General features: G+C 46.6%; 1 protein-coding gene across 18 annotated transcripts in view; it reads left to right on the top strand.

Annotated features, from left to right (window-relative positions):
* LOC135579150 (TOG array regulator of axonemal microtubules protein 2-like) overlaps positions 1 to 16,791 on the top strand; it is a 31,064-nt gene that overhangs the window by 4,663 nt on the left and 9,610 nt on the right. For 5 of the 18 annotated variants that reach the window (XM_065058727.1, XM_065058732.1, XM_065058728.1 and 2 more), the window contains 8 exons: positions 1,377 to 1,546; positions 1,997 to 2,120; positions 3,250 to 3,489; positions 5,731 to 5,830; positions 8,049 to 8,179; positions 10,106 to 10,240; positions 10,999 to 11,298; positions 15,685 to 15,875. In XM_065058727.1, the coding sequence (XP_064914799.1) occupies positions 5,808 to 5,830; positions 8,049 to 8,179; positions 10,106 to 10,240; positions 10,999 to 11,298; positions 15,685 to 15,875 (780 nt within the window). In that variant the 5' untranslated portion in view covers positions 1,377 to 1,546; positions 1,997 to 2,120; positions 3,250 to 3,489; positions 5,731 to 5,807. The other 13 variants (XM_065058721.1, XM_065058720.1, XR_010471664.1 and 10 more) reach the window with 12 other exon arrangements.

Below are 16,791 nucleotides of genomic sequence, written 5' to 3'. Positions count from 1 at the left end.
AAATGCTTTCTTATCTGTGGCTGAATGCCTAGAGTTTCTCGCAGAAAAATGTGTGGTGGAGGAAAAGTGCATGCTGCTGAACTTCCCTTTTTCTTGAGGGAAACACCACAGAGAGGATCTCCAGCCTGAGCAAGCTTGCAGTGTAGCTGGGCAGGGCCACCAACAAGACGCAGGGAAGAACAAGCGGTTGCAGATGGAGTGCAGAGGGGATATCAGAAGTACATACGCTCTGCAAAATGCAGCAAACCATTGAGCTGCTGACCCTGTTCTTGGTGAGGCCTGGTGGGCTTTATTTTGCAGGGCCGTGAGGAGTGGCTGGCTTGGGATCCACAAACTGGTTATCAATCTCCTCTACCTGGGCACTAGTTCCACATGAGGTTTTCTCCCTGCCCCTAAATTCTCTTTTCTTGGGGCCCATGTCAGTAGGCACAGTTACAAGGCCTAGTTTTGCACAGAGGCTTGAATTGCTCTGAGCTCTGCCAAGATGGGATTTATGACATTTCAACACACTCATTGTTTGCCTTTTCATGAGCAAACTCCACTTCATACCCAAGGCTCAGCACACAGCTACGAGCTTGATGAAAGAGAGCCATCTGCTAAATGACCTGTTTCCACTGTGCTGCTACCACCTCAGAGCAGGCAGGGACGATGTCGTTCCTCCTCAGTTCTCCCACCAATGCACTGTGCTTGCAGAATTCCTCCATACTTCATTTCTGGCTTCTAGTGTAAATGATAGCTTGACTGTTTTTCATTTGTTATTAACATGTGTTGTGGGCTAGTGGCTGGAAATAATTTTCTACCCAAGACTGATGGGGATAACGCGATTCAGAAGAGAAGCCATTTCTCAAAATGTCCCAGGCTGGGCACACTGGCTGCTGGATTTCAGGGAGGTCAGACTTGGTCCTCTAACTTCTAGTATTTCTGCCCTTCCAGCAGGCTCAAGGAAGAGAAAGTGAGGCAGAAATGCATCCTATACAGTTTTATTTCAAGAGCAGCTACATAAATCAATCAAACAAACAGCCGCCTCAACCCTTTCACACAAGTTAAAATCCAAGATAGCCATACACAGCTTTTTCTCCACTGTAGGCACAGAATTTTGTTTAAAATAGTGAAGGTGAACAGGGGAATATAGCCATCAACTGCTGCACTCTTCTCCTTTAATTTATTGTAACCTGTAAATACTGGGATTTTGTAGTTTTTTTATTTTTTTTTTTACAAAATATCCACAGGCTTGTGCCTATTTTTCTGTTCTGTAGTCCTCAGGCAGTTAATTTCTGGAACCATAGAGGATTTGAATGGAAAGCCATTAACAACAAAATGGGGTCCTTCCTCATCACGTCTTTTCTCCATGTTTATGTTGTCATGATGTCCTCCAGCACAGGAGAGTGAGGAAGCCGCTGTTACGTCGCTGCCTGTTTGAGACAGGCTGTTACCTGCCTGTGAGTCTGGGTACCCTCCAGCTTGTGGTATGCACTTTGCCAAGTTATTATCAGGGACTGATGGAAGCTGAAAGTGTCTTTCAGGACCTCTTCAAAGCTGATGGCAGGTAAAATGAGTTGTGGGCCTAATTCCTCATCTCTATTTCCAGTTCAAGTCTCCATCACCTTCATTACATGGATGTACAACAGCTTGAACAAATCTTTCCATCCGCTAGCACTTTTATTTGTCCATCCAAATGATCACACTATTATCTCTTTCAGAATGAATAAAACAAGGTATTTTCCAGCTTTTTGTAAGACTTAAAGAAACAGCCCTGCTTCTCTGTGTCACTTTTCCCCCAGTGCATTCGGGGCTATGTGCTGTTTGACCTGTGCTGTGCTATGGGGGTTACTGAGAGGGCTTAGCAGGTCCAGCATCCCAAACGTGGTTTGGTGGCTGCCACCTGGTAAAACATGTGGGAAAATGTGGGCTTCTAAACATGCACACTGGGCACCTTCACCCTTTGTCTCCATGGTGGTCTGGCTCCGTTACCATGAATGTACTTGTTGTTTTGCAGGTTTTGAGGTTGTGTGCTCTCTGCTTGTAATCTTTGTGAGCCCTTCCAATCAGAAATGCAGTCCTGAAGCCTCACACCCACACCCCAAATTGTGTCGTCAGATCTTCGGCTTGGAAGATGAATGGTATGAGGGGAAAATGGAGCTCTTGGGACAAGTGCAACTAATCTTTCTGTTGGAGCAGAGGGATTTTAAAGTCTGAGGATTGAACTCTGCATCACTGGGACTCATTTTGTGGATCTTTCCTGGGCTTTAATGTGGTGTTGTGAAAAAGGGTTCTATTTTTTGTGCAGCTTTGATGCTGCACAGCTGCCTCGCTGTGTACAGTAGCTTGCCAAAGCACTTAGAAGCAAGTTGTCAGGGCCTGTTACCCCTGCAGTTGCATTCCAAAGCAGCAGAGCAGGTATAGCAAGGCTGCAGTTAGCACTGTGAGTTGCTCTGCATTAGTGGTCCATGGTGCAGTGTTGTGGAAATAATGGGCTTTGCCCACCCCCTTAGAGGTGCAGCAGCCCAGGTCTGCCTCCAACAGACAGGTACCCATGTTGACATTCAGGACACTGCACGTTTGGTAAAAACTGTTGAAGCCAGGTTAAGTTTTCAGAATGATTTGGGCTAACAGGTACCAGTATAAGGTGGGGAATGACCTGTTGGAGAGCAGTGTAGGGGAAAGGGACCTGGGGGTCCTAGTGGACAGCAGGATGACCATGAGCCAGCACTGTGCCCTTGTGGCCAGGAAGGCCAATGGCATCCTGGGGTATGTTAGAAGGGGGGTGGTCAGTGGGTCAAGAGAGGTTCTCCTTCCCCTCTACTCTGCCCTGGTGAGACCACACCTGGAATATTGTGTCCAGTTCTGGGCCCCTCAGTTCAAGAAGGACAGGGAACTGCTGGAGAGAGTCCAGCGCAGGGCAACAAAGATGATGAAGGGAGTGGAGCATCTCCCTTCTGAGGAAAGGCTGAGGGAGCTGGGGCACTTTAGCTTGGAGAAGAGGAGGCTGAGGGGCGACCTCATTAAAATTTATAAATATGTAAAGGTTGAGTGCCATGAGGATGGAGCCAAACAATGATAGGACAAGGGGCAGTGGGCACAAACTGGAACACAAGAGGTTCCACTTAAATATGAAAAGAAACTTCTTCATGGTGAGGGTGCCAGAGCACTGGAACAGGCTGCCCAGGGGGGTTGTGGAGTCTCCTTCTCTGGAGACATTTAAAACCCACCTGGAGGCCTTCTTAAATGCCTCAGCATTTTCTCCTGCAGCTGACCCCGTCCCGGTTGTTACCCTGCCACAGAGAGTTGTTGCTAGATGAAGAGAAGCTGTGTTTTGCTGGTCTCAATGCAGTTTACTTACTCAGAAGTCCCAAGTGAGGTCTGGAGTGCTTTCGCCTTCCCCAGTGTCCCAGTGTATTTTAACAGTACTTGAGTCACCTCCTGAAGAGCTGTGAAGTGCCACTTGAGGCAATGCAAACTGCTCTGGGCTCATCAGAGGGAAGTTGAAATGTAAGTATGAGTCCAAATTATTACTGTAATAATTTTCCCTGACCTTAGTGTTTCATAGTCTGTGTGTTTATGCTTTAACGTGTTAAGTTGTCATTTCCTTTCCCGCTTTCTTTCATGAGCTTTGTTCACAAAACACATCTCCTTTAAGGAAACCAAAGCAGTGTTTTTTCTGAGATTTTGGTCTCAGATGTTGGCCTCAGCATGCAGTGGCGCAGAAGGTGCTCCCTTGCAACAGGAATTCTGAAAGTGTAGATGCCAAAGCTGTAGGCTTCCCTAATGTATGGTTTTGTATCTTAACAGCTCCTCTCTGCTTGCCTTTTGTGGCATTGAGGTGCATGCCCTGCACACTTTTCTTGTCACTCCTTGGACAATTTGAGCTATTCTTCATCTCAGCACTTGGTGGAGGGAGGGTTGTAGAAGGTGGTATCCCTCTCAGAGCCCTCGGGACCCTGCTCATTAGGGGACAGTGTCTGATGAATAAAGAAGAGCCAGGGTTGTCCTGATGCTCCCCAGGGATGGAGAAAGGCAGATACAGCACTATCTATGCTCTCCCTGTTTCTGTCCATTTTTTTCTTCTCTTTTCCTATCACTCTGAATTTGGATTGATAAAAATGAACATTTTAAAAATAAAAGACCTTCACACCCACCTTTTCTGTATATTGGTATTTCAGCTCCCATTAGTCTTTATCAGTGGAGGAGTTGCAGCACAGCTTGTACTTGTTACTGAAACTCAGCTCTTTCCTACAAGTCTGCAAAGATTCACTGCAACCTCCAGTCCTACATTAATAACCTGCTTTGTAGGTCATATAACCAGAAGGTCTGTTTAAGCTCACCAGCTCCACACCTGTCTGCTGGGCTCTAATTAGCGTTTACTCTGTGCACTTGGGCTGTTTCCCTCATGGGCTCAGATGCCATGTGATATCGATTGCCCTTGCCCATTGTACAAATGAGGTTGCCATGGGCAAAGCCCAGGGGCTTGCAACCCAGCAGAGGTGGCTGTGAACAAAAGAGAAGCTGCCTGCGCATCAAGAGGCTGCCGCAAAGGGATGCGCTGCTCAGCAAGTGTTCTGTGTGAAAGAAGATGTGCTGAGAGGAATTGCTGAACAGGTTTCTGGATACCAGTGTGTAAGGTGCCATGATTTCCATCCCTGCTGCGGACGGGGGAAAGAGCTCTGCTCAGCCCAGTTCTCCTGCCTGCGGTGCCCTGAGGCTTCAAACCAGGGTGCGGAAGTTTAGCTGAATAAGTCCAAGATGTGTTTGTTGGAATAGAGATGCCGTGGTTCATGCCTAGAGAGAGAGGATTTCAAAGCAATTTGTTTTGTTAACCTGTGAGGGATGATTGGACTGTTCCCTGTCAGGGGCACTGACAAAGGAGTTTTGGGGTGCTGTGGATATGGATAGATGAGAGTGGGTTTGACCTTGTAGCAAGGTTTATCCCATGGCTGCCTCAAGGAATGTTGTGACAGCTGTCACCAAGTTCATTTCCAGAGTAGATGTGAGCACATAGACACTGCCCCTTCTCCTGTAACATAATGCGTCATTACAGGGTGTGTAGGTGACATAAGAGCATGGCCACGTGGGTGATGCTGCTGGAGGTGAAGTGGGTCTGACACTAATTAGGCTCCGGAGGGAAGGTACTCTGTTCCCTGGTTATGGCTGCTATTTTTTTCTTCCTTTTAAAAAGCAGGAAATAAAACTTTGACTTGCTGTTTTTAAGGCTAAGCACATAGGCTTTTGAGTTTCTCTTTGTTTGAATCTGTCTCATCAGCTTCAGTATTACTGAGCCAAAAGAAAAAAAGGTGTAGGTGCTCAGAGAGGGAGACTGGACATTAGATGCTCCTGAGTGGTCTTAGTCTGACCAGCTGACAATCTTGGCTCTACTTTTGCCACTTTTGGTGATAGAATGAGGATCACGCTTCTCAGTGCTGCAAATGCTGTTTTCCTAGAGAAGTGGCCATTTTGAGACACCCAGGATCTTAACTTTTTCCCTAGAGCTGAGCTAGTAGCTCATTTCTGGGCCCTTAATTAAAGGGGACAGACCCAACACTGTATTGGGGAAAGTCTTTTGAAGAGCTGCTGCCACCGCTATTTTATGGTAACGCCTCTAGCTGGAGAATTGCTGTTTGGCAGCTTTTAGTGGAGACTGCAGTGAATGTGGCCATGCCACATTGGAGAGGGCCAGGCTGAACGAATAATTTCTCATCTTTTCCTAATCTTGCCTGAATACGATGCATTCTGCAGGGCTGGTATGGACTTAACACTGATCTGAGAGGGGCTTCAAACTCACACTGCCCAGCTGAGCAATTTGCCATGCAGAGATGTCATCAAATCCTGCAGCAAGGTGGGTGGAAACATTCCCCTCCCTTTTATCAGTTTCCAGCAGCTGCAGTCTTTGCTGTTTGCTCGCACGCTGTGCAAAGCTTTAGGGATGATTCTCACACAGTGGTTGCAGGCAGGCAGGGAGGGACCGGGAGCACGTTGTGGTTCAGAGTGTGTCCCTTCCTGAAGCTCTGGGTGCTGCTGAGGTCCCTTGGGTGCTTTTGGCTGCAGCACCCAGGGACCTGCCTGCCAACCCTGCAGGCAAAACATATTCCTTGCATCTCATGCTCAAGATTTCTTCAGAGAAGGGGTTGCTATGCAGCCTTGTTTATTCCTGGTCTGTGACACTGTTTGCTTGCCGAGCTTGTACATCTGGAAGGGGGAGCCTGCTGTCCTCCTGGAGAAGGGGTCCAGCTTGACAAATGGCCATCCCTGCTTCCAGTTTTGGAAACACAGGGTCTGGAGCAGAAGAAATTCTCGTTCCCTTGTGGGTGGCAACAGCTCCTGAGGGCATTACAAGCTTAACAACGCGGAGCAAGATTTCCAAAGTGAAGGACACGTGTGTTTGTGAAGGAGGTTGGTGGACAGCCCTGTCTCCTGTGCTATTGCTTTCTCAGCAAGGTGGTACTCCGGGGCACTGGCAGGATCCAGGCAGGGGGGTTGCTTTTACTCTGGTCTGGTAGAGGCTGTTTGGTCCAAGCATCTTTCCCAGAAAGCAATAAACTCTGGGAAAAAGAGTTGATGATTTTACCTTTATTCTTTCTCTTTTCAACAAATTATTTCAAAAAGTCTTGAAGCTGCTGCAAGACTGTTGCTGTGTGCCAGAGAGTTTGGGTGTCAGTTAAAAGAGACACAGTCCTGGGAGGTGTGGAAGGAGAGCAATGCTTGGGGTGGCAGATGGAAGGAGAGGAGAGGAGAGGGAGAGGAGAGGGAGAGGAGAGGGAGAGGAGAGGGAGAGGAGAGGGAGAGGAGAGGGAGAGGAGAGGGAGAGGAGAGGGAGAGGAGAGGAGAGGAGAGGAGAGGAGAGGAGAGGAGAGGAGAGGAGAGGAGAGGAGCTGCAGGGCAGATGGGGTGGTTTGTTGACAGGGAAGCTCCTCTTCATAAGAAGAGCAACAGCCTGGCCTCTGCCACGCAATGGGAAGCAGAGCAGGAGCTCCCACCTGGGCTCAGGTGCTGTTCCAGGGCTCCCTTTGCTGCTATGTGTGGGCAAATGGGCAGGTCTCTGCTCAGCTCCTGCTCCAACTCCCCTTGCTCTGACTGGGGCCAAAAAGCGAAAACTGCACCCTTGGTCCTTCCTGGCCCATACTTTTATTTTCCAGGTAGAACTGAGGAAAGTTAAAATCAAATCAACTTTCTGACTCAGCCCCTCTGCTAAAGTTTAGGTCACTGTTTATGGCTTCTGAGGGTGCTGGTTCATCTGTGCAGGATGATAATCGAGTCTGCTCTTGCCAATGGTTTAAACTATCGCGTTTCACAAAGTTTAACCTTGGTGCTTCGCTTCAAAGCATGTGGGGGAAAAGTGGAATCTTTTTACTCTGAGCAAAGAGAGAAGTGAACCTTAGTGAGCTTACAGGCTCTCTGATACGTAAATGCCTAGTCCCAAAGCAGTATCACTCTGATGAACAAACTTGCCTCCAGGTTAGCTTCTGTTTTCAAAGCTCTTTATTACTTAAAGTATAAATCTCTGAAAATTTGATCTGGGAAAGATGTAGGAGGGGGATGAGGAGGGAAGATCCAGAGTCTGACGCATCTCAAATTGCTTCTGGGGTGCAGAGAAGTTGGCCTACCACAGCAGCAGAGGGACGACAAACCAAACTCTCTGAAGGACTGAGATATAGGGACCCTGCTCATTATCAAAGTGTTTGCTGGTTACTTTCTCCCTCTGCTTCTCTCTTTCTCTCTACAGAGAGAATGCCTTTGCTTCACTGTTTTTTTTTTCATTTTGTTTCTTCTTGGTAATACAGCTAACAAGTTAGCTAGCTGGGGCTCTGCTGCAGAGACTGCTGCTGTAATGACAACAGCAACTGCTCATGTTAGTGTAATATCCATCACCCCAGGGCCTTTGAGAGTTTTGCAAAGCTTCCAGGCATCATTTGCTATTTTCTGTTGGAGGATACGTACCTGTAAGAAACTAAAGCTGACTTTTTAAAAATCTGTGTCCTGCAGAGGTCACATTTATAAGCTCCTAACAGTTTTCTTGCCCTAAGATTTATGTTTCTGAGCCTTCTTTTTCTCTGCAGGCCAGTGAATGAATCATCAGCAGAGCAAGCCCTGCCTCTGCATTCTTCCACTTGTCATGCTGTTCCTTGGCTTCGCTCACTTTCAGACGTCGGAAGTGATGGCAGTTGGGAAACGTGGTGTTTTCTCTCAGGTTAGTAAACCCAACCATTCCAAGTTTCGTCTGCCAACTCTACAGCGTTGCATGTCCAGCTCTAGCAGCTCCTTTTTATCCTCTTCCCTGTAAGTTCTGTGGTCTGTTGCAGAGACAGGCTATTACTCCTTGGCCTCTTAGTGGCCTCAGGCTCATGCAAGGTAGATGCTGCCAGCTGGCAGGTATTGGAAAATAAGCATTTGTCCACCTTGACTGAAGGTCCTGCTTTGGGTCCCCTGGTCACCATGGTGTGGGGCTCTGAGCAGTAGGTCAGATGCAAGAAAGCCCCTGTGTTTAGCAGGCATCAGCCCATGGACACTTGGGCACTCCAGGGATTTAAATGCCTGTGGAGTTAGGTGATGCCTTGTAGGTCAGAAGAATGGAGATTTTAACTGTTTCAGAGATACCTGAATGGTGGACTTAGGACCTGAACAAGACAGAGGTGCTTGAATACTGTAAAGACCAGGGCATGAATTCTGAGCAATGAGAACTGTTGTATTTCAAGGTTCATACAGCACTAAGAACAGTACTGGGATTTCAGTGGAATAGATGTAAGAGCAATAAAATGGACAATTAAGCTGGTCTTGTTAGAGGTTATGGTCTTGTTTTAGTATGTCAGCCCTGCACCTCATGCTCCCAATGCTTGTTACTCATAGTGAAAAATTTCAATACAGACCTCGGATCCCATGCTGCAACTGAACGGAATTGCTTCAGATCATTGAGAATTTCCCTGCCTGATGATTACACAGGAACAGGACAGAGCCCTGTCATGGTTCAACCATGATACCCACTCACTCACCCCCTCCCTCTCCCCCTCAATAGAGGAGAGAATCAAAAGGGAAGAGAGAAACTTGGGTTGAGATGAACACAGTTTAATAAAATAACAAAATACTAATACACTACTAGTAAATATATATATACATATATATATATAATAGAAATAAAAGATACTCAAGGCAATTCCTCAGGAACACACCAAGCAGCCTCTCCTAGGAAACAGCACCTGTTCACAGAGAGAGAAGAAAGAGGAACAAAGGCAGAAAAGCTCAGAGGTCTCTGCAAAATGGCAAAAAGCTGAACTAAACATCCTGCACCAAAAACTCGCCCGGCTCCGAAGAAAAAAAAACAACAATGTGTGCAAGAGAAAGCACCAGAGAGAAAAAGCAGAAGAGCCCGCAACCCGGAAGGTCCCGACTTTTCTCTCCGGCCGAGCCGCCCTCAGCCGGCTGACCCGAGGAACTGCGTGCTCGTCTGCAGTTACAGCCGCTTTTAGAGCTCCCCCGTCACCGTGGTAACGGCCGCGCCGCGTCAGTGGCTCCGCAAGGGCTGCCGGGGACTCCCGGGTAGCGGAATCGGAAACGCGGCCAGAAACCGTCTCGTTACCTTCTCTTACCTCTGTAGCTTCGAGATTTCGCTCACGAAATCACTAAGTGATTCATTCTATTTCAAATGCATTTACTTGAGCTAAATGATTAGTATAAAACTTAAATTTGTGCTTCTCCAGTGATCAGTGAATAGTAAAAGATCATTGCCCTACAGCCACACTTGGCTAGCAGAGAGAGCTCACTGTAGGCTCACCCAGGCTGTCATATTTATGGAATAAAGTGATTGGCTTGAAGCCAAATTGCATACAGTGGGAAAGGTCTGCTTGAGACTCCTTGCACCCACAAATTATCGTTGTTCATTCTGCCATTCTACTTCCTTGTGGGTTTCCTAAAAGAAGTTCTTGGCCTGGCTACAGCTCAGGCCTTTATCTCCTTCGGAGCCTGTATCAAACTGCTGCTGGTGTGGCTGGGTGTAGGTTGAGAGCACACATCACAGTGACCATTCCAGAGGCCAGCACTGGTGTGTTAATCTTCTATGAAAAAAAGTGTCAAATATCAAATGATGTGAATTTGAGTCTTTTGTACTGTCCTTATTTTAAAGCTAAATACCACACCTCAATTGCTGTCTACTGTGGGAGCGTTCCCCAATTCAAACCCAGACACAAGGCTCTGCGAGGCGGAAGCATTGATTCAAACTTGCAGTTTCGTGGCAGCAGTTGGACCACTGAAGAAGGAGGTGAGGATGGAAGGGGGTTGAATGCGCAATGGTCGCCTCAGCCAAATGAAAAAAATAAATTAATAAAAGCAGGGAGAAAGGGTCCTTGGAGGTCAGTCCTCATGTGCTGGCTCTGGATCAGAGCAGGTGGCTGACAGAGAGCTGCAGATGATCCTGCCCTCCTTCAGTGGTGCATATGGCATCACATCTCGCTATCATTAGTCCATTACGCTTTCTCCTTCATCAGCAGTAGCCAAATCACTACCAGTGCCAGCCAGGACAGGGACTGTGGCCCAACTGCCATAAATCAGGCATGGTAATGAGATGCAAGGTCTGTTTCTATCCTTGCTATTAGTGTGTGGTCTTGCCATAGGTAAATTCCCAGTTCTTCCTCTGCTTGCCCATCAGATCTGACCTTGAGTATGGGATGGTGCTGTAGAAAGGCTGGCAAGATCTGCCTGCTTGCTGAGTTGTCTTTCTGCTTTTCAGAAATACCAGTAGCACTGTGTGGGTCTTTACTGGCAGTCTTCACAGAAGCCAAGGCCTGAAAAGGGAATCTCTTTCCCCCTCTTACCAGTGGGGTTTTTAACCTCTCTCTCCTGGCTTGCTAGCTCAATGGTGTTCAAAGGAAGTAAACTGAAGCTGGTTTTATGTAAAATAAAAACAATGTGATCTTCTGAACTATTAAAAAAATCTGTGAATGTCTCACTTATTGGATGGGTTGATTGTAAAGGTGTGAGGTCAACTAACACACTTCTTTCTTTTTACCTGATCTGCAGCTTCTTTTCAGTCCATATTAACAATCGAGATGAAGAAGCAGCAGAGGTTCTTGAATGAGGATGGGGATGGCGATGGGAGGAAACCAAATGCCATCCCTCCCCTGGATGACTGGGCCAGTGAGGCTGATGTGCAAGACTTCAGCACTGGGCAAGGAGGTGACCACCCCCACCTTTCTCACCAAGCCTTGACCCAGGACCCCCAAGAGAGGGAGGCAAGCAGCGCTGACTCGGGTACCATCCAGATCAAAGACAAGCTGAAGACGAAGAGGATGTCTGAGGGCCTGTCAGCCTCATACAGAGGTAAGGCGGGAACCTGCCTGCTCTCCTGTGGGAAGAGGGGTCTTTTCCCAGCCTAGAAAGCTAGTGCACATTCCCAGGGAACAGTTGTTCCCTGCATGTGCCCCCTGCAATAACCTTCCCTGTTGCTGTAGGGGTGTACAACTGTGAGGCAGGGAGAGGAGCTGGAGGGTGAATGTGCAGGTGAATAATTCTGGGTATGCACAGGTCCGTGGGCTCTCTGTTATTCCACAGGAGCCCAGAGGACCAGGGTGCTCCCCTGGTGGCTCTGTGGGAGTGCGTAAGTGTTGTCCACTGGCCTGCTTCAAGTGGCTGCCAGCATGAGCGTGTTTCCCTGTGCAGTTATTTAGAAGCCTCCAATAAATCTGTCCAATGAAATATCTACCTTCAGGTGCTTTCTATTTGCAGTGCTGCTTCTATTATGCTTTGTGTCTCTGCTTTGCAGGCCTGACTGACTGCGATGACCCCACGGGGGTTACCCTGAAGCCAGTAGATTCTGGATCAGCTTCCCAGAAGCTCCGGGTAACCTCCAAGACCATGTCTGCCACCCAGAACAGACCTGTTTCCTCAGAGACCAGCATGTTAAGTGATGGAGAGCAGGAGCATGGGGAAAATGACACAGACTATGATGCCAGTGATGAGGATAACATGGAGCTGATGTCAGAGAGCAAAGGATATAAAATAAGGAAACCAAGCCAAGCATGTGTAGTGGATCTTCAGTTTATTTCCAGTAGGCAGAGCTCTGAGATCTTTTTCTGCAGTGTGAGCCCAGGGAAGCAGCTGAGCCAAGTGCTCAGCTGGACATTGTGCTTCAGGCTGTTTCTGCAACACGCATCCTGCAGACTTGATGTCCTCAGTCTGTATCAAGAGGAGAGAGCTGGCAACAGCATGGAGACATTGTCTCTCCCTCACTACTTCCCTTTCCATTGCCCATCCTAGGTCAAGTTGCTCCACCAGTTTGACTTTTCTATTCCTGCCGTGTCCTAGCTAAGAGCATGGCTGAACTGCTTCTGCCATCAAGGGGGAAGACTGGATGCTCCAGCTGAGCACTGTTCTACTATTTCCAGGCTTCCCAGCTGCACTCGTATTGCAGTGGTGACAACTGGAACAAGTCACGGAGAGCGGCTTTGCTTCCCCCGATCCTCGAGTCAGCAAGATCTTCTGATGGGACTCCTGGCAGTGCTGCAGACTCTCAGAATGTGGATTTCCAAGAGGCCCCAGAGATGAGGTAAGCCAAAGTGTCCGCTTCTCCAATATGTCTTCCATCTCACACTTCTCATCTTGTGAGATTGTTTTCCACAGTCAGTTCTTCAATATATTTATGCAAACTTCTGTACTTTCACCACTTTGTGTATCTCTGGTGACCAGCACCATGTCAAAGCCAACATCTAAGATTGGCTCTAAGCAACAAAACCAACTCTCACCACCTCTAAGATCACCTCAAAGCCACCTCTAAGATCTTGGGTGGTGGGGCACAGGAGGAGGCAGGACTTAAGAGGAACTTAAAAGCAAGTCCTCTGCTGGACTCTGATACTGATTCACTCTGTAATCTTTGTGGCACCCTTTGGGAACTGTATTGCATGGATCTGAATACAGCATCTGGTTTTGTGTGTCATCTTTGCCAATATCTGTACCTGCAAGGTTATGTTAGGGCAAATATTGGCTACTGTAGAGCTGTCTGTAAATTCAGATGCTGCTTCTGTAAACATCAGTTATAATTTCTCTGTGTCTGGGCCTTCACTGTAAAATGGAAGCCCAGATAAATCTCTGTTTGTAGATGTCTAATTCTATAGATGCCTAATATTTGCATATGGCTTTAAGATCAAAGGGGGGAAAGTACTAGAGAACAGTTATGGGGCTGTAACTGATGGAAAGATACTTGCTTCGATATGCATGAGGAAATCTATCTGTCAGCTTTATCCTAGTTATAACAATAAATAAGGAGTCACAGAAATACAGTTCCAATTCAAAAGCGTCAGCATAGCTTTTACAGTGCAATCTGAGTATACTGACCTACCAGCTGAGTTGGAAAAACCCTTCTTCTTCTAAAAAGAACAGGGAGGTGTAAAATTATTCTCAGGAGACAGCAGTGGTATTTGCACATGTAACAAGATACTGTCATCAGTTTAAGGCATGGCCAAGCAATGTTAGGCTTCTACAGCACTATAAAGGTAGCTGCACTCCATACAGACTTATGGCTGGCTTAACATCTCTTGCTGGTTCAGAAAGGATGTGTGAACAGTGGGAGCCACTCAACTCTGAAAGCAGAGACAGCAGAATTGGATAGTTAAGGTCCAAATTGAGATCCTGTGTTTCAGCTGGAGCTTGACCAGTTCTGTGAGACTCCAGCAGCTGAAGATTTAGTGACAATTAATCACCTTCGCGTATTGTTGGGTTTATGGGTTGCATTTTCTCCTTCATCAGACGGACCTTGCTAAGGAAGTTTGCCTCTCTTTCTGTATCCTCATGTATTATTTTGTTCTCCATTTTCTTAAGGTCAAGATCAGGCAGCAGAACTGGAGAGAAGACTTTTATATCTCGAGGTGGGTACAGGGCATGGTTGCCCTAGAAAGAACATAGGTGACCCGTGGATGGCAATGTGAAAATTCAGCTGAAAACTGTCCTGTAACTTTTTTCGTTTTTTGATGCACTCAGATGGCTCCTCAGAGACCAGTCACTGGGAAATGTGCTCTGTTGATCCAGTGAAAATGACTCCAGCATGGAGTTACGAATGGCAGGAGCTAGAAGGGTACCTTGGGGCCATGGAAATGCACAGGATGAAAAGAAAATGTTCCCCTAACTCATGCTTATACCTTTTATCCCTCAGCATGCTCTCTAATGTCACAAAGATTAGAGAAAAATGAGGCATTTTGCATGAAATGAGAAATGGGCCCACTCATTCCTCCAACACTTGAAGGAGAAAACCTTCTCTTGAGCAGCTTCTGAGCTGAACCCTTTCAGATCTGAAGCACATTAATCAGCATAGCCTATTTTTGCAGTGGAAGAAATAGTGAAACCTTGTATGATAGCAAGTCCTTGTGAATTTTCCTTTTAGAAAGAGACTTAAGGATCCGGCCTACGCAGGATCTGAGCTCTCTGTCCTTTTAAGTACAAGCCTAAATTGAATGCTGAGTCATGAGGTTTCCTTGTTGCAACTCATTTCCCCCAAGTCACATATGCTGGGTTTATGATTACAAATCTCTTCCCCCACTCTATGTGCATATGTCAGTATTGCACACTGAGGCTTGGATAGGAGATGCCTACTGGCTTTCCCCTGCTCCCTGCCTCGCGTTGTCACTAGCAATTAGAGTTTTGCAAGACAAAATGTGGTGTCTGGTGCATCTGCGTCAGCCAGTACTTCTAAGCTGAAAACCTCAATGACACCGTTGCTGCCCCTTTGCCATCTGTGGGTTTGTAGCAATAGGAGAGATGGGAATTTGAGAAATAATTGTGCTGATGCAGGAGAAGCAATAAGATCCACTGGTCCCTCAGCTCAGTGTTAGTCCTGACAAATAACGGGCATTCCCAAGAGGAGTGATTCCTTTATTGCTGATACACAGCTAGGATGCTGGGTGCAACTAGGGAGAACTATTGCTGAGTAAGTAATGTGACATTTTTGCTGGATACATTATAGACTAGAAATGAGATATATCGTTAAACCATCTTTCTCTCTCTTTTATTATTGGCCTGACCATTCTGCAGGGAAAAAAATCCTGATTTAAGAAAGTTATTCTTTTTTTTACTGCTTGGCTATCACATGATTTTATCATCTGTGAAGCCATGTAAGGAATGATTAGTTCTCTGAGTTTTAATAGCTCTTTTGGAGAGTATTTCAGAATGAGCTGCACTGTGCTATTCCCATTAAGAAAATCAGCCTTTAGTGAGTCTGCCCAGAAAGTGGGCTGACCTACTGCAATTTAGAATGAAACCCCTTGGGGAAAATGAATTCTGGCTTCAAGAGCACAATTCTGCTTTTGGTAACACTCTAGCAATCCTAAGCTTTTCTTTTAAGGCCCTCTAAAATATTCCAGCAAAGAGGAGGAAATGTTAATTCTTACCTCTACAAAGACTATTAAACATAGCTATTAAAACCCAGGAGTTCTTTAGGAACTCGGGAAAAGAGGATGTTTACTAAAATCAAAAGGGATAGGAACAGAGACAAACCCTTTTGGCAAGGGCAATCTCCATCTCTCTGTTCTTCTCTGTCAAACACAGCTGCTCACCAGAAGCCAAGGGTTGAGGCCTTTATCACACAGTAGGTTTGAGTCTGGTGGCCAACAAAGCAATGTCATTTCTGCTGCCAGTGCAATATGGTAGTACCCCTTTTGTTTGGAAAGGTGGTATCTTCCTTACTGTTATCATACACAATCTATATCCGTGTCTTATCAGAGGTCCAGACTTTGGAACCCATTTTGCCTGCTCTCCAGCATCGCGTTGCTCGTGACGTGAAGTCTGCCAGACGTTTGCGTGAACCTGTGGCCCCATTGCCAAACCTCCCACCCAGACAGGCCAAGGAGACAAGCCACCGTGTGAGGCCTCGCCTTCTGAGTGTCGATGACTTCAAGATCAGCAATGAAAAGGTAAGGGCTAAGGACAGGGGTGAGCAGGCTTCCTTTTCAATGACTGTTCAGTGCTTGGCACAAAATGTCACTGAAAATCATAATCTTCCCCTCTTGTGGAGCAGATTCTATTTGGAATACATTTGACAACTACAGAGCAATTACTTGAGTATTTTCCCTGGTGCAGCAGTTATTGGTTGGGAGGCGGTGCTAAGGTTAGGCAAAAAGCATTCTCTATGTGCGGAGGCCGATTTAGAGCAGATCTGAATGGCAGGGCAAGTTACACATTAGTGAACATGTGCACAGTGCGTGCTTGGAAGCACAGAAGCAAAGATTCTAATTCTGAATGCAAGGAAGGCTGCAAAATAAAACAGAAGACCTTGCTTTGCCTTAGTTACCCTTCTTGCTGTATCTCACAGCCATCTCGTTCACAGTTTTTCTATTCAATAAGACCAATGTTCCTCCAACTTGTTTTCACGTGACTCCTTTTTTGGACTCTGGGTTCTCAGAGAGCAGCTGAGTCATTCAGAAGCAAGGAAGTGAGAAGCAGCTGCAATTACTGGCCATGAATGTTAAGAAACAGCAAATTACCTCTCATTGCTGGTTATTGCAGATGGGTTTTATTCCCCTGCCATAGCCTGTAGGAACTCAACCCCCTGCTCACGGTAAGGTGAGCTCTTAATCTGTCTTGGAGCGCTGCTATGACTCTCTTGGTTCAAGCAGGGCTTCCTGACATAGATTGAGAAACAGCACCTTGGACTAGTGGAAGGTTATGGCAATGGAGTGTCACACATCACTAGCTGTAATTGTCTGCCAAGATGAGGAAAGAGAGAATTCTTCTGAAACTATTGAGATGTATATGGAGCTGCAGTAGAGGACATGCGACCACTGTGTTCCTGATGAGGTGTTGTGTGTGGTTTGTGCATCTTTTTTCATG

Source organism: Columba livia, chromosome 3 (genome assembly GCF_036013475.1).
Source record: "Columba livia isolate bColLiv1 breed racing homer chromosome 3, bColLiv1.pat.W.v2, whole genome shotgun sequence".
NCBI lineage: Eukaryota > Metazoa > Chordata > Aves > Columbiformes > Columbidae > Columba > Columba livia.
This window is presented reverse-complemented; position numbering and strand designations above follow the sequence as displayed.